Source organism: Triticum aestivum, chromosome 3D, assembly GCF_018294505.1.
Source record: "Triticum aestivum cultivar Chinese Spring chromosome 3D, IWGSC CS RefSeq v2.1, whole genome shotgun sequence".
Classification (NCBI taxonomy): Eukaryota; Viridiplantae; Streptophyta; class Magnoliopsida; order Poales; family Poaceae; genus Triticum; species Triticum aestivum.
The window spans coordinates 161,297,890-161,308,494 of NC_057802.1; the positions used below are offsets into that span (position 1 = coordinate 161,297,890).

At 50.9% G+C, this 10,605-nt stretch overlaps 3 protein-coding genes across 4 annotated transcripts; 2 read left to right on the forward strand and 1 right to left on the reverse strand.

Annotated features, from left to right (window-relative positions):
- Window positions 1-237: 237 nt before the first annotated feature.
- Window positions 238-1,457, forward strand: LOC123074421 (trinucleotide repeat-containing gene 18 protein). The gene has a single exon (XM_044497278.1). It carries the CDS (start codon window positions 385-387, stop codon window positions 1,279-1,281), a length of 897 nt encoding a protein of 298 aa, XP_044353213.1. The 5' UTR covers window positions 238-384; the 3' UTR covers window positions 1,282-1,457.
- Window positions 1,458-3,064: 1,607 nt separating this feature from the next.
- LOC123078038 (replication protein A 14 kDa subunit) lies at window positions 3,065-5,635 on the reverse strand. 2 transcript variants are annotated; one of them, XM_044500426.1, is made up of 3 exons: window positions 5,390-5,635; window positions 4,336-4,596; window positions 3,065-3,437 (listed from the first exon to the last, which is right to left on the reverse strand). In XM_044500426.1, the coding sequence occupies exons 2-3, from the start codon at window positions 4,592-4,594 to the stop codon at window positions 3,373-3,375; spliced, it is 324 nt and encodes a 107-aa protein (XP_044356361.1). In that variant the 5' UTR covers window positions 4,595-4,596; window positions 5,390-5,635; the 3' UTR covers window positions 3,065-3,372. The 2 variants fall into 2 exon arrangements, with proteins under 2 accessions (XP_044356361.1, XP_044356362.1); XM_044500427.1 differs by having other exon boundaries at window positions 5,394-5,562.
- A 2,004-nt stretch (window positions 5,636-7,639) lies between these two features.
- LOC123078039 (beta-glucosidase BoGH3B) lies at window positions 7,640-10,469 on the forward strand. Its single transcript, XM_044500428.1, has 6 exons — window positions 7,640-7,943; window positions 8,024-8,228; window positions 8,673-9,156; window positions 9,236-9,340; window positions 9,427-9,814; window positions 9,897-10,469. Exons 1-6 carry the CDS (start codon window positions 7,712-7,714, stop codon window positions 10,400-10,402), a joined length of 1,920 nt encoding a protein of 639 aa, XP_044356363.1. The 5' UTR covers window positions 7,640-7,711; the 3' UTR covers window positions 10,403-10,469.
- Window positions 10,470-10,605: the final 136 nt, after the last annotated feature.

Consider the following 10,605-nt stretch of genomic DNA (forward strand, 5'->3'; position numbering starts at 1 on the left):
AAACCTCTGAGCACAGCATGACCCATGTTGCATAACTCGTTAGCTGGATGATACCAAGCGCAACATAATATGTATTGCAAACCTTCAAGCATAACATGGTTACAAGCCTCATCAGGATCTCACGACGGATCCAACGGCTAGCGACCCAGTCGATCATTTCAAAACATCAGTCGGCCGACGCGTAGGATTTAAAAACAGGTGGTTATACTTGACCAAAGCCCCACGAAGCCACTTACCAAGACACGCAACCCCGCCGTTACATATACCGGCATACCGCCCGATGCCGCTCCACGATCGCTCCTCACCGTTCAGTCTCGTCTCGCCGGCTCGGCCCCTCGCCTTCGCCAGAAAACCTCAGACGGCGCACTGCCGGCGTCGATCGAAATGCAGGGCCACGCTGACAGCGAGAGCGGCCTCGCCACCGCGCCTTCCAGCCCCACACGCTACCTCTGCTCCGGGCGAGACGGTGAGTGTGACGAAGACGGCGGAGGCATCCATTACTTCTTCAGCGCCCCGGCTAGCCCCGTGCACTACATCCTCCGTTCGCCGCCAGCGTCCTCCGCGTCGGCCCACTACGCTCCCTCCGCGGATGGAGACTTCTGCACGGCCCCCGGCGACTTCGAGTTCGCCGCGCGCCACCGCGGCGTCGACGGCGCCGCCGCCGCCACCACCATGAGCTCCGCCGAGGAGCTCTTCCTCTCCGGCCGTATCCGCGTAGGTTGCCTCTCCCCCATCCGCCAAGAAACGGATTGCAGGGAGCAGCAGGGGGAGGACGGCGAGGACGGGGGCGGCGTCGAAGGCCGCTCACCGCGGCCTCGCCGGACCAGGTCAGCTTCGCCGCCCCGGAGCCCGCGGCTCGCCAAGACTGCAGAGCCTGCCGACTCCTTGGCATCAGCGTCAACGTCATCCTCCTCCTCCTCTTCCTCTGCCAAGACCATGCGGCGGAGGATATCGCTGCGGGACCTCCTCGGCCGCACCTGCAGCGATCCCTCGATGAGGCCGCCGGCTCCTATTACCACCGCCGCCGAGAGGTCAGGATCCTGGCTGCCATCTATCTGGCCGGCGCGGGCCAAGAAAGCTCTGCCCTGCCCGGCGCCGCAGCCTGCTCGCCGGTCAGTTTCGTCGGTCAGGGCAGCACCGGGCGGCGCGGGGCGCGATGAGGGGCCGCGGCGGCGCACAACGTCTCTGCCGTACCGGCAAGGCCTGGTCCTTGGATGCCTCGGCCTGGGAGCCCGGAGCTACGGGCTCGCAAAGTCCATGCACCCCCTCTCCACGCGGTGATCTCGGCACGTCTGGCAAGTGGCAAGGCATAGTTTCAGGGCTTACCTGAAAATATTTGATGCGCTTTTATCCCCAGTGCAAAATGGAAACAATGTTATGTATACATCGCAAATACAGTATGATTTTGTTCAGTCGGCTCAATCTTCTTTGTAAGGAATAAACTTCTTTGTCCTGAATTTCATTCTCCACTATTCGTTGTGTTTCGTGTTACTCTCTCCCACCCATATTTTACTTGTCTTAGATTTATCTATGATACAAATCGGATTGAGTACTTTTTTTTTCTTACTCCATCTGTCGAAATGCAACGTGCATTTTATTTGTTATAAAGGCTTTGACAAACAATTCGAAATGCAACGTGAGTAGTCCACTTAGGGTGTTGGAGTGGTTGGGTGGGATCGCCGTTTTGTGACGATCTACCATGCAAACTCTTGTACATATCTTTCTCTCTTCTATAAAGCTAAGGTACGCATTTGGCGTACTCTTGAAAAAAAGACAAACAATCCTGCAAACAAAAACAATCACTGGATCAATACTGCAATCTCATGTATGCGGCTTTTAATACTACTACAAGTTTAATGCCATTAATATTATTCACATAAATCATATATTAACAAAGTAAATCACAATTAAAACCTTGTTTTAACGAACTAAAATGCACCTTACATTTCAATTAGAAGGAAGTTACTGAGGTCAGCAACAAAAAAAATAGAAGAAGGGGGTTACATATCTAAAGCGCGCCTTACATTTGTGTACCTCTATTTTTTGCGAGTCCCGGTGTCACACACCATCAATAGAAGTGACAAGTGGCATAATTCAAAATCGTAGTGCATCTTCTTTCGAAAACCAAATGGCGATGCTATCTTTTCTCTGTGCGTCATGATGGGGACTGTACTTGTTCTCAAAGTTTTAGTGGCATTGAAGCCTTTGGCCTCTTTGGCTTGTGGACGATTTAAGAGGTTTTCTTCTAAATCCCTATTGTCCCTTTGCATTAGTTCCACAACGAGCGGGTTTTTTCTTCTGTTCTGTCTCTTCGATCTTGTTATTATGTTTCCTAGTGCAATCATGATCCATTGTATCCATGGTTCCAGTGCCGTTTTTATTTGGGTAGGAGGGTGGCATCATTTTTCAGTTTTACATCACGAGTGGTTATCTTGCTGTCAAGTTGGTGTCGGCAGGGGCTTCTTGATCAATTTTTCTCTAAGTTCAAAGGAATGATTCACATCTAGTCTAGTTAGTCAGTCGCAAGTTCATTTTCTTGGCTTCAGGAGTGAGCCTGTCTGCTGAAGGCGACAGGCTGTTTGGTGGAACGGTGAAAAGTACTCAAGAACGATACGAATTGCAGGGAAAGGATTGATAATCTGTAAACAAATATAAGACGTTTTAGATCACCACTTGATTAGATCATAAAATTGGTCTTGTGCTACACTGAACTTTTGAGGAAATTTCAACTGATAATCCAACGCCAACCAAAAAGCTCGCTTGAATTCACCACCATTAGTTTTGTGTGTGTCACCCCACAAAAAATAAAAAAGTTCAATCACTTGGGTGGAAGTTCTAAACAGAGATCTAAACCATAAAACTTTCAAACAGAAGGCTCTCTGCTACACAGAGCACAAATCAGGTGGCTTCAGACATTCAGTATAGAGTTCACAAATCATGTTCAACAGGACCTGTTTGATCAACGGATATATTTTCCACCAAAGCATTCAGCTTGCAAGTAGTCTGGACTATGAAGGAATCATCAGAAATCATCAAGGTGCATACGGGATCATCACACACCATCTGCAAGATAGTAACATAAACCTTCCAGGGCCCAAATCCATGTGATAGTAACATAAAGCTTTGGTTTACTTTGCTTAGAAGCAGCAAAAGCTATAGGCTCTCCAACTGCAAGGGGCGCACACACACTTGCCCTCATACAGCTACTACATAGATTAGGTTAACATGTCCTGATAAGTGCGCAAAGTTGACCCTAAGTAACAGATTACTGATGCGAGTGAAGTAACATTTGAACAGATCTTAAAGCGGCAAACACATCATCGATGACGAGCATGCTTGATTTTCCAAACGTCTTCTGTGTGATGCTGAATTCTACAGGAACAGGTAATTGTACTTGTCATTCGCAAGCTTGCATAGCCCGTTGAATGCCACACCATCTGCAAGATTAACATGGTTGGGAGATCAATGAGGTTCTGAAAAGAGATAGATAATGTTGGATCACAAACAAAGATGTTGACTCAAGAAAAAGAAGGGCTAAGTAGAATTATTTCTGTGTGTGGCGGAAGTGCAGAATAAAATAACTACAAAAGGCAGAAATGCCCTTGTTAATGAAGATGTCTCGGAAAGCTGTCATAAGAAATGCTGCACTGGTGAGCTAAATAAGTAAATAATCCTACTTATTCAAAATGATTGCTCATAAGCTACAATAAATTCTCTTCCCATGATAAATAATGTTTGCTGTCACCTTGACATCAATCCAAATATGATGGTCAAGTAATAAATGAGGCACCATTTCAAGGATGAAGCTAAGTTAATTAGAGCATCTCAAGAAAAATAACTAGGCGGATACTCGTCCTGCCCAATAGATTAAGTCAGCTTTGGCTTTACGGTTTTGGTTGTTCCAGAGAATAAAGGGAAACGGCTTCTAAATTTAGAATTCAGGTAAACACAAGTAGTCACCTGGGTTCCTCCGATGCTCTCAAACAAAATTAGATTTGAACAAGACATGTATTAATATGTGTTGACGTAAACAAAGAATAACAAAGCCATGCGGTAAGTAGCAACCGGTTCAGGAACAAAGCTCGTTCATAGAGTACTGAAAATGTATGCTTCATATTCATTCACCTTCTCCTCACTGATCTAAGGTGGTAATGGAACATCAATATAGGTACAGCTCCTCTTATGTCTATAGAATTATGTAAAAGGAAACAAAGTTGAATTTTGAAAAATTGAAAGTCAAACCTCATTTCAGCAAGATGAATTAACCAACAATCACATTAATTGTAGTGAAGTGCAAAGAAAGACACTATAATCCAAAGACACATCAAATCTCACCAAAGTTTTCACCAAAATCAGTGCAAGATTCAGCACGGATGGACAGGCTGCTGTCAGCAATCCCAATAACCTCGATGTAGTGTGGTGGTTCAGGGGCACCAGAAGCACCTCTGATAGTCAACTGATGCCCATCAGTGGACAGCCCAAGAAGAACTCCACCTTCATTGTGTTGGACTTGAACCACAGTGCGCACTCGTCGCCCAAGAAACATCTTCAGAGTCTCTCCATTGACAAATGGCGAAGGAGCTGAAGTATCCATCTCTGCATGGTGTGGCATCAAACTTATCAACTCAATTCAGCATTGTCATCAGATAGCATGGAGAATAAGTAAATTGACACGTCTCATAGTCATTCCATCATGCCAAGCAACCACATGGAAGAAGATTACACATAGTGCCCTGGCAGTGTAGCTAAAGCTGTGGTACTGATAAGGTGTAACCATGCTACAGAGTGTCAGCCACATAAAACTTTTAGGGATGAGCTACATGCTGATTAACCAAACAGTTTGGCGGCTATCATAAATCATAGCAGAACCACTACGGTGACTACTATAGTTCACGCCAGTGACAGCATCCACAACTTGTGTTATCAAAATCTGCTCATATATAGCTGACAGAATGACCTCTCTAAATCACATGCTTGTTCATAGCCCTGCATTTCAGTGGTTTCCGACAAGGGCCATATGCACATCAGATCCCTACGCTACCGTGGATCGATCTCGCGCTCTCTGTAGAAGTAACTCAATCATATCGATCAACTGATAGATGTATTAACAAGGTCATGCCAGAAACAAATCCAGTAAGGAGCGAGAGTTCCGATGGAAGAAAGGAATCACCGCCACCGAATGAGACCACCCACAAAATTGTGTTTCCGGATTCGATTGGTCACGGCAAGCGAGGACCGATTTAAACTGGATGCGACTCGGATCTATCCAAGCAAGCTGCGCTAGGGGCTTCCATGCCACGGCAGAAGAAATCGATGGGGACACACCGATCCCGTAGACCCGTAGGGAACGTGAGGCAGGAGAAGGAGAGGGGGGTTCGAGATGTCGTACCCGCCTTGGTGAGAGCAGTCGGCGGGTTCGGTGGCGCTGAAGGGTTCGGCGGCGCTGAAGGGTCCGGCGCTTCGGCTTGGCGGCGGCTATGGAAACTGGGAGGTTTGGGAGAGGGAGCGAGGGGGCTGGCGGGCTCGAGATGAGTACTTGCCAGCGGGAGCCGCGGGCGTGAAATGGGCTGGTTGGATGGCGCCAACGCCGGCCCTGCCAAAGCTGATAGCGCGCCAATTTTTGGCGCGCGATTTCGCCGCCGCGGGCTCGCCAGGGACGTGTGAACACTTTTATTTTGGTGTATGTATTGTTTTATCTTGCTCATCCACAAAGCCCAACAGCCAACATACAAACCATTCAACCCAAAACTGATTCTTTACATGCTTCTACAATAGTCATGTATTCTGCTTCGGTGCTGCATATGGAAGAAACTACTGGCTATAACGTTGACTTCCAGCTCACAGCACAATCATCAATAATGAAAACATAACCTGTAAGGACCTCCTCTCATCTAGATCACTAGAAGCAAAATCTGAATCCACGTAGCCAACGAGTCCCTCGCTAGCATCGTTGAACTTCTAATAAGCATTGGAAGTGTCATGAACGTACCTAAAAATTCACTAAACAATCTTCCAGTGTTCTTTACCAGGATTAGCCATGTATCTATTGACCAAACTCATCGCGTATGATAAATCAGGATGAGATCATGCTCGAGCTCAAGGTCATGCATAGCCACAATACAGAAAACTATACGAATGGTCTCCCTTGCTCCCCCCCTCGGATGATCATGACCACCACCATCTTTAAATCATTGTCATCATTTTCTTTGTGTACCTCCTCGGGAAAAGAGTCTTTGAGAAATGTTTCCCACAACATCTTCATCTACACTATGCAACGCGTTAGTGATCAAATTGAGCCCATATATGAAGAAAACCCGAGAAAAGGAAAAAAATGCGTTGGGGCAAATCGTCAAACACCTCACGAGTGGAGAGAGGTGACTATCGCGCTACCGGAGTTGGTGCATCGGCGAGGTTGCTGGAGATAAGATGAGATGGCGAGAGGCATGGACACAAGGGGGGACCAATTCCGGCCTTGCAATCAACCTACGCGTTGCTGACGAAGTCTGCGACGGCTCAGTTTTGACGGCGGGGTCGGTCGACAAGGGGATGCGTGTTGGACACCAAGAACTCGCGCGTAGGTCGCCCGTGGGCTCCCTCTGCTCCGATGGATGTGTGGACGTGAAATCGAGGCATCGTAGTGGCCGACGAAGGGGTGGAGCTCGAGATGGCAGTGGAAGGCAGTGGTGCCGAAGCCCACGGTGCTTTCGCTCTTGCGTCAAGGTCGATCTACGAGGGGCAAACAAATTGGACATCGAGAGCTCGCGGGCGGGCTCTCGGTTGCCTTCTTTTCCTCTAGTGGATGTGTGTGCGAGAAATCGGGGCATTGAAAAAGACGTTAGAGGGGTGGTACTCGCGACGTTAGGGGCGGTTGACAAGGGGAAGACGAGTTGGATGATGGGAGCTTGAGCCCAGAGCGCCGGTGGCCTCCTGCTCCTGCGACGAATGCTTGGGCACAAAACCCGAGGCGTCGCGGTGGCGGGTGGGACTTGGGGCGGCGGTGGAGGGTAGCAGAGTTGGTTTCAGTCGCGGTGTTGGCCGGCGGATAAGGAGAAGGCGTGGCGAGTCTGGCGGTGGGGTTTTGTCAAAGGTAAGCGGTGTCGCGGAAGGAGATAAAAGGGTTGAGAACCCTCCTCAAACTGCTTAATTTTGAGAAGGAAGGAGGTGTTTTGAGGAGCAACCCCTATTTTTTGTGAGAAGTTAACGGTTTTGAGGGAAGATCTACAAATTGTTTAACTCTCAAACAGAAAATTTTCAGGGGGTGGAAAGAAGATTTGAGGAAAGGGCTGGAGATGCTCTTACTGAAAATCGGACAACCCACTTATCATGGTACAAGCTTTTTATATATATATAGTGATTTTCTTTGAATTTTTATATATAGTGATATTCAGATGGTTCAAATGCGTCTTAGAGACCGTGAGGTTAGCTTTGACTTTTCCCTCTTCTTTCACACTGAAGATGCCCTTAGGTACACTCCAATTTGTACTCTGCTTAATCCACAAAAGCTCTTGAACAAAGCAAACGAACGTGGTCGTTGGGGGCGTGCGTGAAATTTTATAACTGCCATTGCCGGTGCTTGGTCGCTAAACTGGCGGATAAGTACGCACTGGGATGGGCGAGTAAAGGCAGAGTGCTCCTTCCCACTGCTACAACCGTACAACTTTGCGCTTGCATTGGCAGGTCCAGAAGCTGGTCACAGCAGCCGAGCTGGGCCATGGCGTTCCTCGGTAGCTACAGGGCGAGCGTTTTGCTGCTCCTGACATGCGCTAGTTGCATTTTGATGCCGGCGGCAGCCGACTATGCCAAGTACAAGGACCCGAAGCAGCCGCTCAACAGGCGGATCAGCGACCTGCTGGCGCGGATGACCGTCGCCGAGAAGATCGGCCAGATGTCTCAGATCGAGCGGGAGAACGCCACCGCCGACGTCGTCAAGGAGTTCTTCATAGGTACTCCGTATCGTATATGCATTTCACGTGCATTTTTCATAGGGTGCGTTCAATTTATCAACGGCCCGCCCTGGCTGCAGGCAGCGTGCTGAGCGGCGGGGGCAGCGTCCCGGCGACGAACGCGACGCCGGAGGCGTGGGTGAGGATGGTGAACGAGATGCAGAGGGGCGCGCTCTCCACGCGCCTCGGCATCCCCATGCTCTACGGCATCGACGCCGTCCATGGCCACGGCAACGTCTACAGGGCCACCATCTTCCCGCACAACGTCGGCCTCGGCTGCACCAGGTACCTAGGTCAATAACGTTAATCGATAAGATCGATGGGTTCTCTAATAGTACATGATCAGATCGATGCACTAGTTAATCATCTTAAATTGAACGGCTAGCTTATATAATGTTCAAGTCTGTCGCTCATATACTAGCTGCAAGACCTAGCTACCCCAAGTTGTTTTTTGTGTTCGATGTTGCATTAAAAGTAAAAGAAAATTCAAACGAGGAGTCTACATACATCCGAAACTAATATGGAACGGAGGGAATACTACGTTGCACTTGCACGGAACCCACTTGCACCTACGTGCACATAGATTCAAAATCATAAGTGCAGTGTTGTACCGATGGTGAGTCCAAACAACAGTTGTTTGACACGAGTACTTCTGTTCACCACGGCGGTCTAATCTGAGGTGAACTCGGTCTTATATGCAACGTACGTACGGTCGGTCTGTTGGTCCAGGGACCCGGAGCTAGCGAAGAAGATCGGGGCGGCGGTGGCGCTGGAGGTGAGAGCCACGGGGATACCCTACGTGTTCGCGCCGTGCGTGGCGGTGTGCAGGGACCCCAGGTGGGGCCGCTGCTACGAGAGCTTCAGCGAGGACCCTAAGCTGGTGCAGCAGATGGCCTCCGTCATCTCTGGCCTCCAGGGCGAGATCCCGGCCGGCGGCCGCCGCGGCGCGCCCTACGTCGCCGCCGGGCAGCGCAACGTCGCGGCGTGCTCCAAGCACTACGTCGGCGACGGCGGCACGGCCGGCGGCGCCAACGAGGGCGACACGCCGGCCACTTTCCACGACCTGCTCAGCGTCCACATGCCGCCCTACTACAGCGCCGTCGCCCAGGGCGTCTCCACCGTCATGGTCTCCTTCTCCAGCTGGAACGGCGCCAAGATGCATGCCAACCGTTTCCTCATCACCGACTTCCTCAAAACCACGCTCAGATTCAGGGTCTCCGATCGATTTCTTCGCCGTGCATTTCTCTCTTGTAAACATGGTTCCTCTCACTCATCTATGTGTGTTTCTTCAGGGTTTTGTGATTTCGGATTGGGGAGGGATTGAAAGGATAACGACACCTAAAGGTGCCGACTACATGCTGTCCGTCAAGCTGGCAATCATGGCCGGCATCGACATGGTGAGTGAAGGAGTGCACTGCTACTGTTACTGTCAGTGTACACAACAAATCAACATCATTCATCCGGTCGCGCCTTTTCTTTTCAGATCATGATCCCGTACACATACACGGAGTTCATCGACGACCTCAGCACCTTGGTGCACAACGGAACCATTCCGATGAGCAGGATCGACGACGCCGTCCGGCGGATCCTCCGTGTCAAGTTCACCATGGGTCTCTTCGAGAACCCCTACGCCGACTTCAGCCTCGCCGGCGAGCTCGGCAAACAGGAGCACCGCGACCTGGCGCGGGAGGCCGTGAGGAAGTCCCTCGTCCTGCTCAAGAACGGCAAGGCCGGCGAGAAGCCACTGCTGCCGCTGCCCAAGAACGCGGAGAGCATCCTGGTCGCCGGCAGCCACGCCCACGACCTCGGCAACCAGTGCGGTGGATGGACCATCACCTGGCAAGGCGTCGCCGGCAACAACCTCACCACCGGTAACGCACAAAGATAGCGCGCCGTGCTATGCCAAGCGGCAACCGATCGATTGAATGAAACTAACAACGTGAACGCGCGCAGGGACTACGATCCTCGATGGCATCAAGCACGCCGTGGGGCACGGCACGGACGTGGTCTACTCCGAGAACCCCGACGCCGGCTTCATGCGGCAGAACAAGGCCCGCTTCGACTACGCCGTCGTCGTCGTCGGCGAGCCGCCCTACGCCGAGTCCTTCGGCGACAACCTCAACCTGACCGTGCCGGCGCCGGGCCCCCGCGTGATCCAGGACGTGTGCGGCAGCGTCAGGTGCGCCGTGGTGCTGGTCTCCGGTAGGCCGCTTGTCGTCGAGCCGTACATGGACGCGGTCGACGCGCTGGTTGCGGCGTGGCTGCCGGGGACGGAGGGGCAGGGCGTGAGCGACGTGCTGTTCGGCGACTACGGGTTCACTGGGAAGCAGGCGCGGACGTGGTTCCGCTCGGTGGAGCAGCTGCCGATGAACGTCGGCGATGCGCGGTACGATCCCCTGTTCCCCTTCGGGTTCGGGCTCCAGACACGCGCGGCTGCTGACATGGAAGCTCTGAACTGATAGATGCGCCTGCCGCTCACTGAGGGAAACTCCGCTCGCAGTGGTTTAAGAGAATTAGCTACTCCTGCGCAACTAATTTATTATTCATCAGATGATCAGAACTAAAATTTTCGTGTAAACTGTTTGCTGTGTGTCAGTGTCGGGCGCGACCATCAGAGCTAGACGTTCCCTAAAAAAAAAGGACTGTCCTGTTTTTCAATTCG

What these genes read in the sequence shown, in the direction of transcription:
- LOC123078039 (XM_044500428.1), top strand. Translation starts at nt 7,712, where the DNA reads ATGGCGTTCCTCGGTAGCTACAGGGCGAGCGTTTTGCTGCTCCTGACA. An exon ending in AAACCACGCTCAGATTCAGG is followed by an intron (nt 9,157 to 9,235) that starts GTCTCCGATCGA and finishes GTGTTTCTTCAG; the next exon opens with GGTTTTGTGATTTCGGATTG. An exon ending in TCATGGCCGGCATCGACATG is followed by an intron (nt 9,341 to 9,426) that starts GTGAGTGAAGGA and finishes TTTTCTTTTCAG; the next exon opens with ATCATGATCCCGTACACATA.
- LOC123078038 (XM_044500426.1), bottom strand. Translation starts at nt 4,594, where the DNA reads ATGGATACTTCAGCTCCTTCGCCATTTGTCAATGGAGAGACTCTGAAG. An exon ending in TGATTTTGGTGAAAACTTTG is followed by an intron (nt 3,438 to 4,335) that starts GTGAGATTTGAT and finishes TTAATCTTGCAG; the next exon opens with ATGGTGTGGCATTCAACGGG.
- LOC123074421 (XM_044497278.1), top strand. Translation starts at nt 385, where the DNA reads ATGCAGGGCCACGCTGACAGCGAGAGCGGCCTCGCCACCGCGCCTTCC.